The 24029-nt window shown below is 41.9% G+C and overlaps 2 protein-coding genes and 1 long non-coding RNA gene across 3 annotated transcripts in view; 2 read left to right on the forward strand and 1 right to left on the reverse strand.

The window, feature by feature from the left end:
- Positions 1 to 24029, forward strand: part of Snoo (Sno oncogene) — a 94576-nt gene that overhangs the window by 36776 nt on the left and 33771 nt on the right. The gene's annotated exons all lie outside the window — the stretch shown is intronic.
- Positions 1 to 24029, forward strand: part of LOC118876900 (uncharacterized) — a 48119-nt gene that overhangs the window by 18240 nt on the left and 5850 nt on the right. The window contains exon 2 of the mRNA XM_070999530.1: positions 281 to 358. Within this exon, the coding sequence (XP_070855631.1) occupies positions 281 to 358 (78 nt within the window). The remainder of the gene's footprint in view (positions 1 to 280; positions 359 to 24029) is intronic.
- Positions 15633 to 16287, reverse strand: LOC139352322 (uncharacterized). The gene is made up of 2 exons (XR_011603647.1): positions 16050 to 16287; positions 15633 to 15749 (listed from the first exon to the last, which is right to left on the reverse strand). It is a non-coding gene; the product is annotated as an uncharacterized lncRNA (long non-coding RNA).

A 24029-nucleotide genomic window follows, 5' to 3' on the forward strand; every position in this document is an offset into this window, starting at 1 on the left:
AGTTTGGGGCAAAGAGGCGTCTCTCTCGCTAAAAGCCAAAATGTGTTTTATTGACAAATTAATTGCAGGCAGTGCAGCAATTAAAATTGTTGCTCTTGCTTCACTCTGGGCAACAATAACAAATTAATTTTGGCATGCTCAATGCAAACATCTGAGCAACAATAAAAAACCAAATTTAAAAAGGGGAAGCTCAAATAATGCCAAAAACTATTTCATTGATACACTTATGTGCGAATTTCTTGTATTTTGATTTTCTTTTCTCTCTTTTGCTCTTTTGCAGGTGAGTTTAATTTACCTTTGATGCCGTGTTTTTATTGCTGGTTTCGGCTGTTCGCCCAGAGCCGCTTAACTGTCACATGTAAGTAGATTGCGGTTTCCTACAAACAATATCACAATCAACAATTTTATGGGCATGACAAATTTGACAACGATATTTTGAGCTTAGCGCAGTTGTAATGCCCTCTAAAAAAGTAAATGAAAATGTATAAACAGAAAAGTTGAGTCCATCCGTAATTTTTTTTCTGTTCAATTGATTTTTAAATACCAGATGTTTTCGAAACTTTGAATTTTTATAAATTTACTTCCCTTTTCGTAACTAAGTTACCTTCCCGTATGCCAGCTTCATGAGCCAATTTAATTCCAATTTATAGGGTCCACGCCAGCCTTAACACCCACTTCAAACATATTTTTGAGGGCTTACAAACAATTAGAGCAGTTTTTTTGCGTAGTTAAAATTTCTCAACGTCAATTGGCATTTCGAATAATTTACATTTATTTATTTGACTCTTTTTCGAATTTGTAGCGCCTTACTTTTCGTCTTTATTCAAGAGCCAAACATGACCAACAACTTGTTAGATCTGGTTTATTGCCACAGAGGCTGTTGCTTTTGTTGCCATTCATTTTTGACACCTGTTTACGCACCTTATTTGAAAGCAGCAAAAAATATAAATTTGAGTTGAACAGCAACACGTGTGCCCAAGTGTTTGAGTCTGAGATTGAGAGACTGAGATTTAGACATATGTGTGTTGCGAAAGCCAACGATATTATAATTAACTCAAACGAAGTTCAAATTGTTCAAGTGGGAAAACGTAAAAATGCAACCTTTAAGTATTGAAGTTATTATTTTTAAACTAAACAACTTGATATTTAATTGTTTAATCTCCAATATTGTATATATTCCTATTATATACCTACCTAAACTAAATAACTAAAGACTAAAACTTGTAAAAATAAACTGGAAAGTATGCATGTATTTCGGAATTGGGTCACTTGATCCTGCACAAAATGAAATTCCACTCGACTTTGAAATCAATAAAGCACAGCCAAAGGGATCCAGCTCGAAGGAGCAGAGCAAACAAGAAGAATGAGATGTCATAAACCACCCTTGAGACATTTAAATACATAAAAAACGAAAAGGAACGGAGAGGGAAAAGTCCTAGGAGCAGTTGAAAATGGGGAAAATAACTACAAGGAAAAACGGAATCTAGATGAAGGCAACTGGCTCCCGAAGAATGCGAAGCTGCGTCTCTAGGACGACCATTCGATGTCGTAAGACAAAAGGGCGTCAAAGTAGCCCACCCCCCGGGGCTGGGAAAAGTTGGCAGGAACTAAGAACTAAGAAGCAGCACAAGAAACTAACAAATAAAATTGAAAAAACACTTTGCCCCACTCACACATAGAGAAGTGGAAAAACTTTTGGCCCAGAGTGAGCAAGCGAGAGGGCTTGGTGGGGGAAAGAGAGGGCCCGAGTCGAATGACGCCCTCAGACAAATTTTGTTGCTGTAGGTTGTGGTGGCAACAGCTTTTCCAGGGGGTGGTGGTGGGTGGTGCTGGGTGGTGGCTGGCCGTCTTATGGCTTAATTGGGTGGCTGGGCAGCGTCTGCCGAGACGACAGCAACAACAAACGCCGGCCATAAATGGGGAAATTGCTTTTTGGGACGACCCGACAAAAAACACTTTTCCCGGCTTCGGCTTCTTAGTGTGTGTGTGTGAGTTACATAGGCGGTGCCTTGTCTTTCTCTGTCACACACATCCATAAAAACTGCACCTCTCTCTCTCTATCCTCCTGGCACCACTTCTTTACAGCTCTTTCTGCCCGCCCTCCTCCTCTTCTCCACTTTATATGTACTTTTGTGCTGTCTGCCAGCGATTCTAGACGCCAGCTGCCTCGCCCAGAGCTTCCGTTTCCGCCCCACCACCCACTTCCTCTGTGCCCCAGCTCTGCTTCTTCCTCCCCACTTCCGCTCTCTCTCTCGCTCTCTCTCGACTCTTCTTCTTCATCGTCTGTGAGTGCGACACAGTTTTGTGTGTTATGCGAGTGTTGGTTTGTAGGTGTTTGTGGGTGTGTGCGTTTTTCTGTGCCAAATGTATGGCTCGTTATGTCTGCCATCGTATACGTACACACTGCCCCTGTACTGGTGTGTGTGCGCAGAGTGCCTTGGTGTGGGTGTGCGTGTTTGTTGTGCGTCTGCCTGTGTGTGTCTGTGTCTGAAACTGTGGCGCGTGTTTGGCATTAGTGACAGTCATGTCAGCAAAACTTTGAGGCACATTCAACATTCCAAGTTTATGTCGTCCTGCCCTCACGCCCCCACCGCCCTCCCTCCCTTTCTCTCCTCGGGTCTACCCATCTCCCTCGTTCTTTGGGCTTGGGCGTGGCCGGTCTGGGTATTCGGAAAACGCATTAAAGCTTCTGCTTAAAGCGAGTATTGCCAGGACTTTAAGTGGTCGTGATTCAGGCACTACAATGAATATGGTTTTTAATCTGTAGCACTTTGTTTATTTGTAATAGAAACAACTCTAAATATTAATATTATTATTTTATAAGTGTTCTTTTTAGTAGCTTAGCAGGTTTCACTTAATTAAACTTATCGAATTAACAGTCATCTGGAAATTGTCTGCATAGAAAGATCGTTCCATTCACTGTTAGTTGTTGTAGTGATATTCGTTCATAACTTAGAAGAGTACAGCCCGACGAAGGATTTTTCTTACAACCTTTTTCCAAACTTTTGATATATCCAGTTTTTAAAAGCGCAAAAGGATGTAACCCTGCCGCCAGTATGGGTGGTATTGTCATCACAAGAACAAAAATACTAATAAATGTTGAATTTATGATCATAACTAATAAATTTACGTTGCTAGCGGCTTCAAAATTGTGTCAAGACTAAATAGAATTTGTACAATTTCATCATTTTAATGTATTATTAATCGAGTGTAATCTTTCCATGTCTGTCAATCTACCTCAATGATTTTTGATAAGGTTCGATTCCATACGATTACGTGGTCTATTTTTATAATTTCACTTGAGTCATTCATTTTAATTAAACGCTCCATACGGTTGCATTTTCAAACCAGAATATGAACTATATTTGAAATTCTACCTTAAGTTTTCTGAATGTTTTAAGTTTACACGTAATTAGAAGGCAACGCTTTTTCTCACATTTTTTAAAAATGTTTCTAACGCATTTCCAACGCCCTTCAGTCAGATTATCTGATCAAGGGAATGCGTTTTTCTTTTCAAAAGGGTGCATTTTATGCGGCTTTTTAACGACCTTCTCTTTGTTTTTCAGGCTTTTTTGCACGCAGTTCCAGAAGTGTTTCTCCAGCTGTTGTTAGACACCCTTTCAGACTTGCTTTTAAACCAATTTTTCCGCTTCCTTTCCAGAAGCGTTTTGGGATCGCCTGGCCGACGCCTTCTGCAATTACCCAATAAAGTTGCAACCTTCTTATTACCCTTCTATGCCTTGAAAATTGGCCACTTCGAAAGCTGCCTATCAATTTGTTGGAATCATTTCCGCAATTTTATTTGCCTCGTGCCAGAAACGTGGGCGTCTCGAAGAGAAGAGAAATTATACTCTATCTCAGCCCCTCTTTATTATTTTTAGGCCATTATTCTTTTTAGGCAGCTGGTGCTGCTGCTGCGGCCAGTTGGGATACATCTAAATCCGTTCCACGGCCAGGTCAAGTTTGGCCTTTTAACTGGGTTGAACACGAGGCTAGTGCAGCCTAGTCTCTGTTTTTCTTTTGCGGTAATAACTTGTTTCTCCTTCTCGCCGCCCGTTGCCAAATGGCTTTTTGCATTACAATGTCAGATTAATCAAAACGAGCCAACGAACAACGACGAGCGGGCAGCAACAACAAAACGCTAGAGAAACCCGACAATTGTTTGATACACTGGAAGAAATTTGTAGTTTATAAGTACTTGTACTCCGAAAAGTTTAATACCTCTACCCTTTTTCGCATCAAGAAAGCACTTGGTGTATTAAAAAGTATTACTATGCAATAATAAGTATTATAAGACCTCATAGTATTACTAGATCTTGTAGTGTGAAAGCTTATATTTTTCTGTGTGGCTAAGGGGAACGGAGGGAAGAGGGTGGTGCTTTGGGGCGTATTGCTGACTGCCGCGCTTCACAAGAAATACGAATGCATAAAATTTTATGTTTTTCTGCTACCACACTTGATGACGACGGTGGTTGCTGGTCGGTGGTTGGTAGTTGGTGGTGGCAACAAGTGGGCCAACCAGCCACCAACAAAACTGCAACCATGGCCGCAACGGCAGCAGCAACATCTGATGATTATCGGCTACAAGCAGCAGCAGCAACAGCAGCCACATCAACAACCGACGCTGCCTGTGCATTAGTTTTTATTGAGGCAGTTGTGGCTCTCGACTTTGCCTCGACTGGCAGACATAGCGGCGCAGTTCTACCACCAACAACAATAAAAACACGGCAGAACAGCGACTGCGAATGCAACTGCAACTGCAACTGACAGAGCAACGTTTTCATTACCATTCATCACCTGACGACGACGCCGAGTGAAAACCTTGTGTCGTCGACTAAAAACTACTGAAGACCTGAAGCTATGGCCAAAAGACCTCGACTTCCTTTGGGTCGATGTAACTGTTGCTGTGTGCCATTGGTTCTAGCCCCTCCCCACCCCCGTAGACCCCCCAGTTGCCCCTGGGACATTATGCCATCCATTGTGTGTGGCCCATGGCCATGGAAGTTGCCTGTCCAAGTTATGGCTTTCCATTCTGATCAATGATCAATGGTGGGGTGCTTCGGTGATTGGAAGTTGTAAGAAACGACGGAACAGGGGGGAATATAGGGCGGGATGGTAAGTAAAAGTAAGAACGCGGTTTTGAACAGCCAGATTTATATGGCTAATACTGAAAGCTTGAGTGTGGATTCACTTGATGGGTCCAAACAGCTTTAATTAGCACAGTCAAGTTTGATTTTTTATGTTTATACTTCATTTGGTTAGCATTCTGCGATTGGGACTTTCCTAGATTTTATAAAACATGTTGAAGAAATGGGAAAGATTATTCGGGCTAAAAATTGCTTTATCTGTGTCGAAGCTAAAAATCAATATGTATTATTGTTCTAACCCTTTATTTCCGTTCTCCTTTTATTGAATTTATCTGACATTCTGGACCAACCATTAAGCCTTCTTTAGAATCGTATTCTTCATTTAATTGACAGCATATTAGGCAGAGTTCTTCTATTTAACACTTCCACTCGAATATGATTTATTATCCAGTTCACATGGGGTATTTACTTTATATTTAGCATAGTAAGTCCTCTATAATAAATACGTACTTACGTATATTTACTTTATATTTAGCATAGTAAGTATTCTATAATGCATGTATTCGTTTACATTTTAGGCCCGAAAAGACGGAAAACGAAGCGAAAACTTTCCAGTCCCAGACCCCAGACTTTCGATTCAACTTGAGTCATTATTACAGCATTCTGTTGTTGCTGCCACACGCGTTTTATGACATTTTGTGAAGGACAGACGGGCAGTGAGCTTGGTTATAAGGAGGGGAGTAGTAGGGGATGTGGGAAATGTAGTTTCGTTGGATGAAAAGGGACAGAGTTCATAACTGTGACAGCGTCCCTTTTCCCTAGTCATCGTGGAGCAGTTTTCATCGATAAGCACGCAAAAACAGGACAATGAGGACAATGGGCTTCTCCTGCTTGCTCCATTTTCGACCCCATCCCAAGCCCATGGACCCCTTGTCCTGGCGACATCCTTTTCCTGTCTACGCCTCTTCTGCCCTGCTTTCCTTTTTGTTTTCCTTTTTTTGTGTAGCTTTTCCATCGTCTGCCGCCTCATTTCCCCCCTTCTCCCCAACGTCTCCGCTTTTCCTGCCTGTCTGTGTGCGCTCGTTTGACTTTCGCCAGTATTGGTGCGCGTGTCTGCCGCGTCCTTTTCCCCTCCTCCCCTCCCCCTCCCCGCGAGCGCCTGTCGAAAATGTTTTCCATTTCAGTTAGCAAATTATGTCGGCCAAAAGAGCGAGAGAGATGGCGAAACAGGGCGAGAGCGAGCGAGTGAGCATAAAAATAAATGAAAATTTCAGACGCGACGCAGTGGGTAATAAATGGAATAGGGAAGACTGGGACAGGGAAAAGCGTTGGGGGGGGGGGGGGGTTGATTTGGGGCCGGGTGTGGCAGACATTGTTGGTTACACAATAGGACGAAGGACACATTGGGAAAATAGGTTCTGCTGGCTCTTCTTGTTGTTGTGTCGCACTCCTCGGTCCATTTTGTTCTCATTTTCTCCTTTTTCCTTTTCCCACTTGGCTTTTATGGCGGCGCTTTCCGCTTGAATTACGCGTCCAGCGAGCCATGCAAACAGCAGGGGGTCGAGGAAAAGCGGGGGGAAACGGGAAAAGCTGGACAACAACATAAAGTTGCTAAAATGTCGCTGGAGTGGGAGAGAAAAAAGAGTCCAGCTTAACTAGAGCAGCAGAAAAGGGGGCAAAAAGGGAAGAATATGAAGTAGGAGACATTCGCCATTTTGAAATAAGAAAAGGAAACAGTGAAAAATAATAAACAGTCAGGGAAAACGGAAAATGGCTGCCAGCAATCGTTGTGTCATCGATAATAAAGATTAAAAGTGATATGGAAATGCCAGAAAAAGGACCCGAGCGAATGGGGCTGGGGAAAAGCGGAGGAATGGGGACTACAGATTGTTGTTCGGTTTTTGCCAGCTCGCAAGTGGTTGACTAACAAAAGAAAATGCAATTCCATTGTAAATAGTCGAGGGACACTCACAAACACACTAGCACAAACACAAATACACTCGTACAATCTTTTGCACACACTTGAAGTTGCTACTGGGGTACAGTAAAGTCTATGTAAGGGCTAACCAGGATATCCAGGAAAATGTTAGATTTTGACTAAGGATTCGTTTTGAAAGTCATGGTGGCAAATAAATACACTCATCCGTTTCGAAAGATTATGAAATATTTTTTTTTAACGTAATATGCTTGCTTTCATTTTGATCAAGTTATCTGATTTTAACTTTAACATCGAAATATGTAAACTATTGCTTAGACCTTCTGGCTCTGATTATTGTCGGTCTGGATGATTACCACTTGTATGGAACGGTGTCTCCCCTATGGGTTCTTTATTTTCCCAACTTGTTCTCAACATTCCCTAGTGAGTGCGGACTGTATTAGTATTCCCCCATTTCGCATTGCTCCATTATGCCAGAGACTCGTCAAGAGTCTGCTGCTTGGGCTCTCCATTTGTATGAAATAGAGGCGAGTGTGTGCGAATGTAGGTGAATGTGAGTGTGTGTGTGGTTAGCCAAAGTGGTGCACAAAGTGCTGGCGGCGACCAACAGAGAATGTGTGAGAAATGGAGAACATCGGCGGGGCGGGGAAAGGGGGGATGGAGAAAGGACTCTGTTAGTTTCAGTTGCTGGTTGGTGGATGTCGGTTGCGGGTTTCTCATTTCTCATTTCAAACAAAACGACCTTCAACTCTTGCTGGCAAAAGAAAAGGAGGGATGTGGACCAAGCGGAGCAGGAATGGGCTAAAACCAGGAATCAGGTCACAGCCAAAGAGAAGGGACTGTGCAACAAAACCGAATTCGCAACCAGCAAACTGCACTATATATGTGTGTGCTTTGAATTCCATCAAGGGTCGAGAGCTCAGTTTCAGTTTGATTTTCGCTTTACAATATTGTGGCAATGCATTATGCATACATCAACAAAAGGAACCGCAGATGCAAGGAAGAAGGATACCTAAGGATCCGGGCAAATAAGCCTTCTTTGGGGTTTTAAATACCCCAGCTTTTTTGTGGCTAAAGCAAAAGGATTTTAAGTAATTAACTTTGTCCTAGTCAAATTAGCAAATACCCAATTACTTTAAGTCATTGCGTGTGCTCATGAGAAACATAAAAATAGGTGCCCCCTTTTCTAACCAAATATACATATTTATCAGTGAGCTTCTGCCTTAAAAGTATGCTTCACGATCGACACTAAACACCAATTTGTAACAATTTCCAAGTCACTGCCTTAAATCGAATGCCAGAAATCATATAGCATGACCCACTGACACTGCCACCCAGCTGGCAACTAAGCAGCTCAGGCTGAACTCAATCCCAATCCCACCCACCAGATCCACTGCATTTCCACCCACCCCAAGCCCCCACGAATCATATTTCCGCCGCTGCGCTGTCTGTCATCTGATTTGGCCCGATGTCTGCCAGTGCATAGGGAATCTCTCGCTGTGAGTCCTGCATCGCATTCATCATCATCGGCCCGGCCGGTCATAATCGTCAACTGTCGGACGCGTTTTGCGGTCGCTCGCAAATTGAATGTAGGTCGACCAGCGATGAAGCGACGGTCGCGTGACCACAGAGGGCCATCGATCACGGGCTTGTAAGGGGGTTAAGGGGGGACCTACTGAGGTGAGGAGTCGTAATGAATTGGCCGCCTGGATGTCTGACATGTCTGCCGTGGACAGCGGGGGGCTGTGGCAGGTTTTTGCGGTCAGTCGGTGTCATGAGCTCTTGACATGCATCCCCCATCCCCGGCCCCCTAAAACTCCTGGTATCCTGGGTTGCTCTACTTTTTCATTTGTCCGCATTTCCCTCTGGGTATTTGAAATGTCTTTCATTAGTACAGGAAATATCACGAGGAAAACATAGAACTTTAGATAAACATTTGGTTTTTGGAATAGATTTATTTAGGAAATTGATTTAATGAGACGTATGTGCATATGGTAATATTTCCCAAAGTTCCTAACTTTTGTAATAGAGCTGAACTTAATTTTACTGCTTACTTTCAAAGCTGTGTTGTGAGAGTTTTATTTATCGTTTAAATAAAAATTATAATTCAAGATGTCGTTTTATTTCAGGCGATTATAAATTTTGTTGCCTCTTAACGGCCCCAAATAGCTGCGATGCTTATTTATTGCTCCTGTTTCCGAAACTTTTCGCAGCGTCTGTCTGCTGCATTTTAAAGTTACCTTAAATTACGTTGGGAAAAGAGAGGTTGGATCCCTATTTACCCGTATACATATGTACAAGCGAAAGAATTCCATCGGAGTATTCCTTTCGACCGGTCTATATAATGCCTGCCCCAAAATGTATGCTACACATTTTTTCTTTGTTTGGCGCAGCTGCTGCCGTTGTAGTCGTTACTTTCAGACACTCCTTTTTGCAGTTGTTCACACAGACACGCCCGAAACACACACCTACACACAGCATACACCACTACCAACAACAACTACGGAGCGCACACAGACACGCATCCACACACAGATACAGCCTCACACAGACAGTGGGCTAACTGATTTTTAGGTCGATGGCGAAAACGACAAAACGACGAACGAAGTCGGCTGAAATCGGGTGGTTGGGCGGTCGGGTGGTTCGGTGGCTGGGTGTTTTTCGGGTGGTTTATGGTCTGGTCTGCCGGGTCTGGCTCTCATCGTTAGCACACAGACAAATACGTAATGGGTATATGTATATATGCGCATACATACTGGGCAAATTCAGGCAGACGCAACAACGTCATCGCGAACATCATCATGGCCTTTTGTGCTCGTTAGCCGTGGGGAAAACTCCCGTTGCCACCTCCCAAAACCAACTGTAGTGAACCCAAAGCAAACCCAACCAAACTGAAAACCGAAACCACACCGAAACCCAACTCAGACCCAGACTTTTTTCCCCCACAATTCGGTTAGACATGAAGCAATTTTTATTTTTATTTTTGCGCATTTGCAGCGCTCTCTCTCGCACACTCTCGCCTCCTCTCTTTCTCTGCCAGATGGCGCCGACCCCTCCCTTTCAGCTGGATTCATTTTTGCCATTTTTTGGCGCGCACTTTTCCGGCTTACATAGCTTTTTCTTCTTTGACTGTGTGCGTGTGGGCTGGTACATAAAGCCGTATATAGTCAAAGCAGTTTTTCATTCATTTCGTTACTGTCCAGCACAGCAACAGCAGTACACGGTGCGAAAAGAAACACTCGATTCAAATTTTTGTATTAATACCACGAACTGTGGAAGCTAACCTGATTTAATCTAAGACTTAAAATATTTCTAAACTCTATCCTTATTTGTAAATAAATTACGAAAACATATTGAAGGAAATGATTTTATTTATGATAAAATAATAATTCATATTAAAATTGTTTTTCCTAAATCGTATCACAGTTTCTGTAATTAAAATATTTTTTTGATCAAAAATATAACTATTTTGAAAGAAGTTTTTTAAAAAGAATGTAATTGTTTTCCTCGTGTAAAAGTGGCAGACGCATTTGGGTTGGACCTGTGCAGATTTTTGGTTCGTTGGGTTCTGCCATTTTCCCTTGGGGCGCTGTGGGCGGGGCTGTGCCAGTCGTCCTCAATGTGGCCCGCAATGTGCGCCATGGTTTTTCCTTTTTATTTGTCCTTTTGCCCCTCACTCCCCGTTTTCTTGTCCGTGTCCCAGCTGTTGTTTGGCTCGTGCGGGCTTTTATTTTCCCTCTTTCCGACGGTTTTGTTGCCTTTGTCTGCCCCTTCTAAGTTTTTCTTGGTTTTATTTGGCTTGCTATATATTTTTTCTTGGGGATCCATTTTTTCCTGGTGCTGTTCTTTGCTTCTGCCGTTGTCTAAGCTTGGGAATTTATGTACCATGTGCGCTCTCATATTTTTTCCGACGTTGCTATGCGGGCTGATTTCTTTGTGTATTTGTATGTGTGATTTCTACTGGGATGTGGGTGTTGTAAGATATTTTTTTAGACATTGAATACTATTTGCTGCAATATAAACAAGCTGTGTTGACTGTTCCAGAAGCCATTGCCTTAAATATTGCTTAAACAATTAAAGAAACCAACTTCTTTACATCGATATAAACTATTTAGGGTATTTTTTCTTGAGCACAGTGAAAATCCCATTTTCCTGTGCAAACTTGGCGGGTCTATCATAAATTAAAGCATACTTATGGGCGTTAGCGCCCCCACAAAGTCACACACACTCCTCAAACAAGTTTCCCCTTTTAGGCGGCTGTTGTGTGGTTTCTGCAGTTTCTGGGACTTTGTCACGTTCTCCCCACCCTTTAGTTTTTTACCCACCACCCGGTTACTCTCGCAGCGAAAAACTCCCCCCGGGAAAACTCAGCCAAGCAAACTAAGACAGCGCCTGACAACTACCGAAGAACAAGGAAAAAGTGTCAAAAGTTTGGCTTAACTTTCGCACGAGCGCAGCTTAAGAGAGGGACGCGTGCACTTAGAAAATGGAGTACTTACCCACATAAACTATTTAAAAATATTTTTGTTAGGATTTCTAAAGACTTCAAACCAACTGTTTATATTACTTGTTAGTTCATAGAACTTCTGGTATATTTGTTATGGGCTTAACAATAATGTTTTATGTAAATCTATAGTTTTAAACATTTTATATGGTATTTTTAAGAAGCAAGATATAAACTTAAAATATTTTTCTGTGCACACACACATTTGGTATACTGAAACAAGAAGGCAATTGAGTTTGATGCCTTTTGCGGTTGTCGCCTCGATTATGCCGAGCATTAGCATTATTCCTTTGGCTTTGGATTCTCTCGTTCTCGATTCACTCGTGTCTGTAGCTTGGCGTCTGAGGCTTGTCTCCTCCCTTGATCCCTTTAACCCACCCTTTATCCCACCCTTTAACCCACCCCTTAACCCACTGTAGTCCTCTGCTAATCAGGAATGTCGCTTCCTGTCGCTGTCGCTGTCTTGTCTGACATCTGTCTGTCTAACTCTGTTTCGCAGCCTCCCTCTCTTTCGCGCTGTCTCAGCCAGATTCCTCTGCTCTTGTGGTTCCCGGGAATTTTTGGTATAATTTGCATATTCAATGAGCTTTCCATGTTTCTGTTACTGTTCGCAACACACAGATACAGCCAGAGCCACTGGCACGTGTTACATAACTCGGCTACGTGTCTGGCAAACGACGCGACTTGTTTCTGTGTTTCTCTCTCTTTCTCTTTCTAAAAAGCCATAGCCTTCTCTTTCGCCGCCAAAAGTCTACACGTGGCAAAATTGTTTTGCCGGCAGTAAATTAAATTTGTTTGCCTTTTGCCCAAAACTCAGGTGGATTGGGGAAGGTGTTGTATTGCTAACTTCTGGTATCCCTATTTCTTTCCTTACACCGTTTCCCTTTCTCCTGGAGTGTCCTTAAAATACCGGCACGTGGTTGCCCTTTTCTACCGCTTTCCCTTCTCTTCCCCCATTTTCGTTGGAATTTATTGATTAACTTCCTATTTGTGTCTATACATATAGCGTTTAAAATACTCTCTCTGTCACACGCATATTTCTAATTATTTGCACAAGTTTAAGGCTTTAAGGCCTACCTTCGAAAAGTGATGGATATAAACCAAACTAGGTGGGGAGCAGGAGGGAGGAGGTGAGGCAGCCAGGTGACGTGTGCCCCAAGGACATTTATTTTGGGGGTGCAACCAGGGTTCGTGCTTGCCTTTAATATTTACTCAGCGTGCCACGCGGCGTATGCGTAATAATATCAAGTATTCCCTTTCATCGTCATCGAAAGTTGGAGTAGAAAACTTTAAGCCTGCTTTGGTGAAAGGGTAACAAATGACCACCAAACCGCCGCCCTTGCCAAGTACTATGCCACAAAGTCCTGCCACTACTTGAGTTGTTATGCGACAGGAGCTTTTGCCACTAAGTCAGGTGTGCAAGCCTGCAAATTAGTACGAAGGATGGATGAAAATGGGAAAATCTTGCCATTCTGCGTCACGTTTTTCACATTTCATTTCATTTCGCTCCGCTCCACTGAAACCCCTGAAACCTCCGACTCTGAATGGGTTTTTCCCTTAACCCCGGAACCAAGTCTCGAGCCGGAATCTGATTTTGAGTGGCAGTCCAAGTGGGCCATGCACATCCAGCTACTCCTCTTGTTTGTTTCGCTATGACAATGACACGGACGCGACTCTGAGCCCGACATGTGACTGCATTAATCACCAGAAGCCGGGCTCATGAGTCGAGGACAACAATCCCGGGCCCCACTCATTAGGGCTAACACCGAACCAGACCTGACTGCAGTGCAAATCCTTCAAAAGTCTCTGTGTCTGCCCTCTTTTGCTCGGAGAAACCTTCACTTCATTTTCACTATTCTCTGGTAAACCCAGAGGCCTTCATATTGTCCTCCTCTACATCTTTTTTATTTTTGCGCTTTTGTTTATCCTTAAAGTACAAGGAGGGAGAGAGACAGCTGAGGGAGGGAGATAGTGCAGGCTGTGCACTCATTTCGCCACTGCATCCTCGCATGGAGCCCATCTGTCTTACTGCTTTTTGGGCTTAATATATTTTTTACAAATATACGTAAATGTATGTGTATGTGTAAACACACTTCCGAAAATATTTGTCTACTTTCTTAATTTGACTCAAGTATTTTTGTAAATACTATCAAAATTAAATAATATATTATTTATGTTTAATTTTCTTTATTTGTTTAACATTTATGAAGTTATTCGCAATGAAGTATGACAATTTTTTGCAGTGCGCACATGCAGCACAGCTGCTGTCCCCTCTATCTTCTCACCACCCACTTCTCGAATTCTCCCTCGCAGTTTCGCCACTCGGAAAAACAAATACCGTCCACGTCTATATACAAAATCAGACGCTCAAGGACTCTTGAGTTACTGCGCTCTCTGCTCTCCCTCCCCCACACACACATCACACGAACACACAAGCACACATACCCACTTGAAAAAGCCGTGCAATGAAAGTAATTTCACCAAATAGACTCTGCTCGCTAGCTGCTGAGTTTGCACGGATCGCTGGCTATTTTTCCAGCTCCCCGTTTCCCGCTTTTCCCACATTTTCCCCTCTGAACCCGAGGCCCACGGCCATTAGAAAAATAAATGAGTGGAAACGGCAGACGAACTAAAAGGATACGGATTAATGAGTTAGCCGATGGGAGGAGAACAACTAAGATAAACTGCATTAATGTCGCTCGGAAATATTGTTTGTACATGAAATCTGCAAGAGGTATGATTAAAAAAATTAATAAGTAGTGGTAAGGATTACCCAGAAAACTGGTACTTCTATCCATTCTTTAACTTGCCCCTAAAAAGTTTTTACCTGAAAAGCCCCAAGCTCTTCCCAGCCGATGAGTAGTTGGATTTGTTCCCAAATGATTTTACCCCACAAAAAAGAAACGAAATACCCAAAGAGGACTACAAAATATTCAAATGCAGAAGACCCCTGACAATTTGCCTCCTCTAATTGCTTTTCATTGCAAATGTCGCAACAATAAAAGCAGCTCAAGAATAGGAAAATGCTACACAGAGAGAATTATTCAAGTAATTTGGACTCAAATTGAGTATTTATACCCGTTACTCGTAGAGTAAAAGGGTATACTAGATTCGTCGGAAAGTATGTAACAGGCAGAAGGAAGCGTTTCCGACCCCACAAAGTATATATATTCTTGATCAGGATCACTAGCCGAGTCGATCTAGCCATGTCCGTCTGTCCGTCTGTCCGTCTGTCCGTCTGTCTGTCCGTCTGTCTGTCCGTCCGGATGAACGCTGAGATCTCGGAAACTATGGGAGCTAGGCTATTGAGATTTGGCGTGCAGATTCCTGAGCTTCTTACGCAGCGCAAGTTTGTTTCGGCACAGTGCCACGCCCACTCTAACGCCCACAAACCGCCCAAAACTGTGGCTCCTACAGTCTTGATGCTAGAATAAAAATTTTAACTGAAATGTATTGTTCTCATCAATACCTATCGATTGACCCAAAAAAAAGTTTGCCACGCCCACTTTAACGCCCACAAACCGCGAAAACCTGTGACGCCCACAATTTTCATGCTAGATATAAAATTTTAACTAAAATGTATTGGTCTCGTCGATACCTATCGATTGATCCAAAAAAAAATTTTCCACGCCCACTCTAACGCCCATAACGCTTAAATCTGTATACCGCCGCTAGGTGGCGCATTTTAATCTCGCTTTGCTGCTTGCATATCTCCATTTAGCTGAGTAACGGGTATCTGATAGTCGAGGTACTCGACTATAGCATTCTTCCTTGTTTTGTACTCAAAAATTCAGCATGAACAAAAATTCTCACACTGAGTGCAAAATACTCACTTTCAGTACAAATTTCTCAAAAAATCTGTACTTAAATTGAGTACATTTGTGCTCTTTTTTGAACATTTTTCCTCAACATGAGTACAAACTGCACTCATTTTAAGAAATAATTTAGCTTGAATTTTAGAAACGATTATCCCCTTTTCTCATACTGAGAAATTTCCAGCGCTCAAAATGAGAAACAAGTTCTTGATAGTGTTCTTCTAAATTCTCAAATTAAGAACTTTTGCACTTAAACCCGGGTCCACCCATTTCCAGAAAAATAGGTAAAATATTTTTTTTATATTTTATTTTGTAATACAGTTACTTATATATGTATATACATGTTCCATGTTCTAGGCTATGGTATTTTTTCCCTTAGCTGTCTGGTCTAGCGAAGAGCAAAGAGGCTGAAAAAGAAAACGTTATTGTTAGCAAATATTGTAAATATATAGCATATATACATAAGCATGAAACAATAAAATTAGAATGTTATTAGATGTACATTTAAAAAGCATTTAACAAATTATATGTATGTATGTATGTACAATGTACGTAGAAACTAACAAAACTAGACTGCTTCACGCCACTTACAATCACACATACATACATACATATTAATGTACACGCTTTAACAATATTTTTGCAGTGTTTGTTTATTTTATCATTATTTAGAACATTATAAATACAGTTTAAATTAAAAAACTTACCCTCGAGGTACGGAAGGGTCGCACATATGTCCAATTCACTGAAATAGTTTTTCACCTTTGTGTCTTGCGCACGTCTTCACTTTGCTAAATCACACGGCAAATGACAGTCACACAAATGCGGCGCGCACCACTTTACACACCCATTAGTGAGAGAGAGACAACCACATACGCAACGAACTTAAGGCCGCTCTTGTCTCGTCTCGTTCGCAGTACGGAATTCTCTAGAAATTCTTATGAGAATTCGCTACTCATTTTTTAGTTTATCGGTTACTCATAATGAGAATATTAATTCTCAAGTTGGAAATTGAAGAACACATTTCCTCAAACTTAGAATTTTGCGATCATTTCAAGTCCTTTTACTTAAAATGAGTGAAGCTTTTCTCAACATTAGTATTTTCCACAAATTTTGTACTTAAATTGAGTACATCCTCAAATTGAGAATACAAATACTCAATTTCAGAACGTCATAATTTTCTCTGTGTAGGAAAAATTCTGGGAGAACCGGCGGCCGCATTTCAACATTTGCTCAGTTAAAGTTTTCCGTTTCTTTTGCTAAAAAGTTTGCTCCAAAGCCAAGGCAGACAAAAAGCGAGGAAAACTTTTTCCGTATGCGGCTTCGCTTTTTTCTGCATCCTCTTCATCATCTATTTTTCCCAGCTTTCTTCGGTTGTTTTCGTTTTGTTTTGGTTGCTTTTGAGCTCCATTCAAATCATTGGCAAGCGAAGAAGCAGAAATCTGTTGCTGGGAGTCCCCTCCCCCAATTTGCCTCCTTTATGTTGTCAGTCAGGCTTTTGGGGTTTCTCTTTGCTAAGTTTTACATCCCCGATAGGCCCCTCCTCCGATTCTTGTAGCTCTGGCAATATATCCACGTCTGCCACAGCGTCTGCCTCGTACAACTGCTGGTGATTCTTCTCCTCCTACTGATTCTTCTGCAGCTTCCTCCGCCGCCGACAACTTCGTTCTGTCTCTCAGTTTCGTTTCCATTTAGTTCTGCTGCTTGCTCTACTTATTGCTTTTGATGGTGATTTTTACCCTTTAAATGGCATTCCAGTTTATCTGAGTACAAACATTTTAAGCTATTGGACTGAATTATTTTTAAAAACTTTTTGTAGTAACTTGAAACTATTACCTTTTTAAGTAGTCGTATTAAAGTGAAAATATTTTCGGCACTCGGGTAGCTTTACTTACTTAAAGCCAATGTCCATACTAACGTATTTTATCAAAAAAAAAAGGATATTAAGGCTTGTTTTTTTGCAAGTTCCCCCTTGTAAACTTGACTTCATATTTGCTGCTCTTTATTTTCCACTATGCTTTCTTCTTATGCTGCTATTCGTGCTCTCATTTCCATTCCATCTGTGGAAAAACCATTTTCTGCGTTTCCTACACCGCCCATTTCCGTTCCATATTCATCTGCTCGACTTGAATTTTCATTTGTCCGCCTCTGGTTACTCTTTCCTGACATCTCCCACTCCTTGGGTCCCTTGCCTCGTATTACCTTTGGGTAATCATCATTCCGTTGTGTCACACTCTTTTTGTCTATCCTTTCTCCATTCCCCCCACCGCTTTGTTGTCGCTCTTCACTCCGGGGACTGTTTGTCCTTCGCAGGGAATCCCTTTCCGTTCTCCGCGTTTTCTCTGTCTTTATCTTAATCTTTTGGCAAATTTTAATTTGTATCTCTGGGGTGAAAAGAAGGGGAATGGGCGGAAGATGATATCCCCAAGCGCATTTCTTCATCATCAAGAAGTACGCAACCATTTCTATATTTCAACCTCGCACTTCTCACGGGAATTTGCCATAAAACTTGATCCCTGTCGTCAAATTTGAACTGCGCACTCTTGGCCTTATTGTTCTTATTAAACATATTTTTGAGTTTCAGAGAATTACTTAATCTAAAAAATTAATTCTTTATGAGCTTCAGAATCTGACAGTTTTTTTGTTGGCCTAAAGAAGTTCGTATTATGGATATCTTGGTTTTTCTCCAGTCATCTGAAGCTCTCTGATCTTATGCTCCGCCATGTCAGCGGCTACTTCAGTAGCTTTGGCCACTGGTCACGCCTTCCCCTAAGTCCAATCGCCATCCCCCTCCGCAGCCCAATCTCTGGCGATTTATCTTAAGTGGCCTCTCAGTGAATTACAACAAATTTCTATAATAAAGCAGACAAAAATCTTCAAATGGCCGATGGCAAAAGGAAGAGGCCACCAGAAGAAAGAGCAGCTATGGGAGGAAGAATTAGGGGGAGTGGGCAAGAAACCGCTACTTAAAACGTTCAATCAAAGATAACAATGTGCTGTTGTTGTTGTTTGCCAGAAGATTTCACCATGGCACAGGAGAATTAGTGAGAGAAGCTCCCCGAATCGAACGAAATCAATATATTTTGAGTTCTCTGTTATATATTCCACTCGAAAAATGGTGGAGAGCAGGCGGGGAATGGAGCAAAGTGGACCTTATCAGCACCTAAGCAAATTGCGTGGGGCCGTAAACAAAAACAATCATTCCAAAAGCTTGATAAGCTGGGCGCTACAAAAAGTAACAAGCAAAAATAAAAATAGGAAAAACACAAGCAGCGACATCGACCTTTGAGTTACAGAAAGAGAGAGCTAGGAAGGTACCCTACACAGAAAAATACGCAGATCTGAAAATTGGTATAAAGATGAGTTAGGAAACTTCTAAAGTCAATATAAAATCCAACTTTTTTAAACGCGAAATGACCTGCTATTTTAACGTATTAAATTGTAAATGGTTAATAAACAGATATATTGTTACCTAAATTAATTTTTTTTAATCACCTAACACTAGTTTTTTGAGGTGCACCCCACCTTATCGACTCTACTGACCAGACACAAGTGGTAGGCATGATGCCAGAGCGTGTTGTTGTGCCCGAAAGCCCCCCATTTTGGATCAGGGTGATACGCGGGGGGTAGAGCAATAAATGTATCGATTGCAGGCCCCAGACTGAGGAAACAGTCCCAGGCAGGCACCAAAGCACCTGTTCACTTCGTGGCTAGTTGCAAAAAACAGGAAAAAATAGAAAAAAGTACAGTGAGTGGGGAAAAACAGAGAACCGGCCAAGCTATCAGCATCTGCCCAATACTAATGCCCCAGTGTGTGAGTGCCCCTTGCTGTTGCTGATGTTGCCATCCTGCCTCATGCGCCATGCCTCAGTTTCTGGTAGCAACGATGTGTCGTTCACTTGCAAACGAGCCACCAGCAGCGGGGAAAGCAGCCAGGAGTAAGAAGGAGCAGCAGCCACCCAACCTGCCTCCCTCCCCAGCAAAAGCAAGGCCCTTCCCCCTCGTCCTGCTCACCATCTGCAGCCTCCGCCTCTTGGTTTTTATGAACTCATTTCGATGGCAACGGGCCAGTAACCCACAGTGGGATAAAGCCAATTAAATGTGAAGAAAAATAAATCTAGTAATAAAAAAAAAATTAAGAACAATATTTCCTAGGATGAGATTAGTATCCATGAGAATAGAAAAGATAAGATGTAACAGTCGAAGATTCTCCTTTTTAATATAGTGCTAGATAATATTTTTTTATTTCATTTTTAATAATTTAATAGTAGCATATTATACCTATTTCGTATTTTATTATGGTAAAGCGATAAGACAAAATAAGATTGGCGGTATACATACATATACATATGACTTTATTTTTTATAAATTTTTGAAGCCATGACACTTATATTCTCTTGTTACACAATTAACTTAAACATAAAATATTTTTGCAAACTAAGAAAAATATGTGTGGGCTAACATTATTAAAGAGAAGTAGCACGCAATGTTGTAAGTACATTTATTATTTAGACTAACTTGCTCCTAAGGTTCAGTTCCACTATACCGACCATGTTGTAAGAGCTCGTGCGCGGCTGAGGCAGAAGTGGCCACCCCATGCTCTCCTTTTGGTCCTCCTCCACCTGTTTTCCTTTCCCTTCAAGAAGCCACCCCGATCCCCATCCCAAACACGAGTCCCGGCCACGCTTGTTCATAATCAAAATTAATGATTGAAATTATCTAGCCAGCTAAAGTAGGCAGCCGGAGTGCGGCAGTCGCCGTTCGCCATTCGCCACTCGCCAGTTGCAAGTTGCAAGTTGCAGGTCGGTAGTAGCCAGTCGGTAGTTGCAGTTGCAGTTGCACTAACAGTTGCACTTGCAGTGGCCAGAACATCGTCAACAACATCATCGACGGCCCAAAGCAGCAGCAACTGCAACTACAGGAGGCAGAACCGCCGCTGATGGCAGCACTTAGACAAGACTATCAGCACCCGAAAGAAAAGACTTTCGGCCGAGAGTTGAATTGGCCAACAATTTCATATTAAATTGCCAAGTACGAGTATTAAATGGGCGCAAGGAGGGAAAAGCGCGCCATCCACACTCGATCGAGCGGAGTGTGTTTTTCACTTCCTTGTTCGGCACAAGGTGCGGATTAACGGACGCTTTTCCATTTTTTCCTGCCTGCAAGGGCTAATTTGTTGCCGAGCGCGGCGATCTGGTTCAGGCTGCTTAGGCTTCGTTATATTTGCCATGAAAACTAATTACTGGCTTGACTCGATAATCATCTCTGGCCAGTAGTGATAAAATGGTGGGTATGAGAAAGGAAAATGCAGCGAAAATCTATTCTAAGAAGTCGCGAGCTGGACATTTTTAAATGAAGTCGGTTGTTTTAATTAGGTAGGACGGAAATGAACTGAAGGTTACATAATAAATAACAAAATAAATGTCTATATTTATTATAAATATTTTATTGGAATCTTAGATTTCTTTTTAAAAATAAAAAATAAATGTATAAGTTTGAAACAGTTGCGATTTAAATGATTTGTATCATTTTGTTATCAAATTGCACTTTTTTGTCATGTCAGGTAATTCTCTTCTGAAGAATTCACGGTTCTTAAATACTTGCGTTGGGTCTCCTGAAACAAAGGAGAAAGAGAATGACCACCGAACAAAGTTTTTATATTTTAGATTCAAAATGTTGCTCAATAATTAATCGTCAGATACTTGCATAAAAGTAGAAATACTCTACACACTACTTAATATGAAGGTTTAAAATTTGATACAAACGATTTGTATGTATGTTTCAAGTTTCTAAAACTAATTCAAAATGTAAAAACATATATCCAATAAGTTTACAAATAACTCCACCGAATCAATGCAGAAACTATTTGTGATGTTTATTCTTTGTTGGCCAAAAAGTTGTTTATTTTAATTAACTGAAATATCTTCCATATCGCTTTTCTATCGATTTTAATTAATGAAAGAGGAAGTTGTCGGATGATTTTCACACGCCGCAAGGCCCAACAAAAAGTGTCAACTTGGCATTTCCAATCGGATCAGCAGATCAACAAACCCAATTCGCGTTTCCTGCCACCATCCTCAAGCCGCAAAGAAACAGAAGTTACCAACCTGATCTTAAGAGCCACGACAATTCCTGTACAGACCAAATTGACAGGCGATTTCCGCTAAAACACTGGAGCCCGGTGGAAGGGGGAAGAAAGTGGGAGGAGCAGGCGAAGCTCCGTTAAGGCCAGCAAAATTGTCCGTCTACTTAGATATTGGCGCCAGTCTTCCAGTCTTCCCCTCGCTCTCCAGAAGGAGAGAGCGCCACGCGCCGCCGCCAGCTCTTCTGGGCGCCAAGGCGGCATTCAAATTTGAGCTACCTCTCCACCCCATCCACAGTACTCCACTACATCAGCCCCGATCCAGCCCATTCTAGTCCACGCCTTCAGCTTTAATGGCTAGAATTAGCACTGGCAGAAAATGCCATTCTTATGATCGTTACAAATAAAGGAATAAAATAATTTTAGAAAAATTGTTTTACAAATTAGAATATGCATTAAATTAAGATTGGTTTACACTATCTTTAAGTTAAAACGCTCATCGATCTTAAAATGACCTTTTTCAATAAAAGGAACTGTACCAATATGACAATATTTACATTTTTAGAATATTTTAATATAATATAATTAGTGGTTTAGAATATATAGTAAATGCAATGTTGAATTATTCTTTAATCCAAAGACTCCCTTAAACATTTACTTGTATTAAAAAATTGTATTTTCCCAGGCCTAGCGCCTTTAGTTGATTGATTTTGTTGAGATTTTTCTTGTTATATCCAAGATTTTTTAAGAAAATGTGATTTCTCTATTTCAATATTATCTAGCAGTGTACATAGTTTTTGCCTAGCTGCTTTTAGAGTTCAACACGACAATGGCAGTTCATTATAGCAGGGCATCGCATAAGCGATCCCGAGAAGAGAGGCGAAAAGGCCGCAGGCTCAAGGACACGCCCCACCTAATGATGAGCAGGTGAATGGTCCACCACTAGCTTCAGGTCCGAGCTGGTTCATCGTCATCGTCGTCGCCAGGAAAATTACTGTTCTCTGGGCGGCTAATCACAGACGCCGCCACCGCTGTCGCCTTCCTGGGGGGACTTGGACCCCCCAAACCCCCACTCCCATCCCCCTACGCCTATTAAACGGGCAGAGCAATTGCAACTGCAATTCCTTGGCCAGAGTCGCCTTTATTATTTACTTTAATTAGCATTTCCGCACAGCCTGTTGATTTACCGCTGAATGGGGTTCGATTTGAGTTCGGGTTCTAGTCGGTGGCAGATCTTCCGCATCGATAAATAACATTAATTAAGTTGTTCTTTGGAGGGCACTCCCAACTCCCCCGCTCGATTTGAGCTCGATTTTAATTAACCATTCATAGCTTATGCTCTGAGCACTGGGCTCCGTTGCTCAGTTCTTAAAGCCAACTATTGTCCGGCATTCCACTTGACTCTAAGCCTCTTAGCAGCGGTCTTTTGTCTCTCGTGCAGCAGCTGTCAAGCTCCGACAATTGGAACAATGCAATGAATCGAAGGCACTAATCAGTGGGAGGGGACACTCTTTATGGAGCTTTCGCAGGAGGGGACATCGTAGTTTAACATCTGCTTAAATTTAAGAAGAAGTACATTTGTTGGATATCCTATAGGCTAGTTAGTAAACGGGGAAGCTATACTTAACTGATATTACCTTATGTTTGAGCTTTCACATTTAGGCTATGTATTTATAAATAAGTTATGTTCTAACCACCCTTTGGCTACGGTTTCTGTTACAATTATTGTAATTTCCGCTTCCTACCAATTTTATATCTCCCTACCATCTGCAACCTTTCTTACCTTCGTTCAAACCAGCTTTCCCTGCCCCTTTGTCCTCCTACTTATCGCACAGTTGCGCTCAGCAGAAATAAAATGCTAATTTCTTATACCCTAATTTCTTTGATCTTGATGCGATGCACCCTACGCAACCCCCCTCACAATACTTAACACTATTTCTAACTGTGCCGTGGCGAAGAGGAAGTGCATCCACCGATGGGTTTTCCTGGGATCGGCCTGGACATTTTGACAGCTGCTCATATATGAGGGGAAATGTTGCAGCAGGTCAAGAAGCGCTTGGCTGAACCGGAGGTAAAGAAACAAGTAAAGCTACCTCTACTGCGCTTTTGAGCCCGGCTTAGCCGAGCGTTTTGGTTGAGCGCCTCCTTTTACCGCCTGGCATTAGAGAAAGATCCGCAGATCCCAGATCTGCGATCGATAAGTGGGTGAGTGAAGTGAACTGAAAGCGGGGGCGCTGGCGATCAGATCGTAAATAAGCGTTGAAAACTTTATAAATGCCCAGTCGCATAAACTTGGCCACGTCGCGGGCCTTTTCTTGTGTTTTTACGTGTTTACGAGGCGGCAACCACAATGGTGGTCACGATCAAAAGCGGTCAACGGGCAACAGCAACAGCAAATGCAACAGCAAATGCACCAGCAACATCAACGACAGCGGCAAACTTATTGTACTTTACTCGAAGTAAAGTCGAAGTCTCTGTCTCCGCTCGTGTGACAATCGCCACTGCTCAAACTGAAAAGCAAACCCAGGCTCAGATTCAGATTGCAGACACGAAATGCACTTCGCAAAACTAAAGCGGAACTAAGACAATAATATTTCTAATTTGG

Source organism: Drosophila suzukii, chromosome 2L (assembly GCF_043229965.1).
Source record: "Drosophila suzukii chromosome 2L, CBGP_Dsuzu_IsoJpt1.0, whole genome shotgun sequence".
NCBI classification, from domain to species: Eukaryota; Metazoa; Arthropoda; class Insecta; order Diptera; family Drosophilidae; genus Drosophila; species Drosophila suzukii.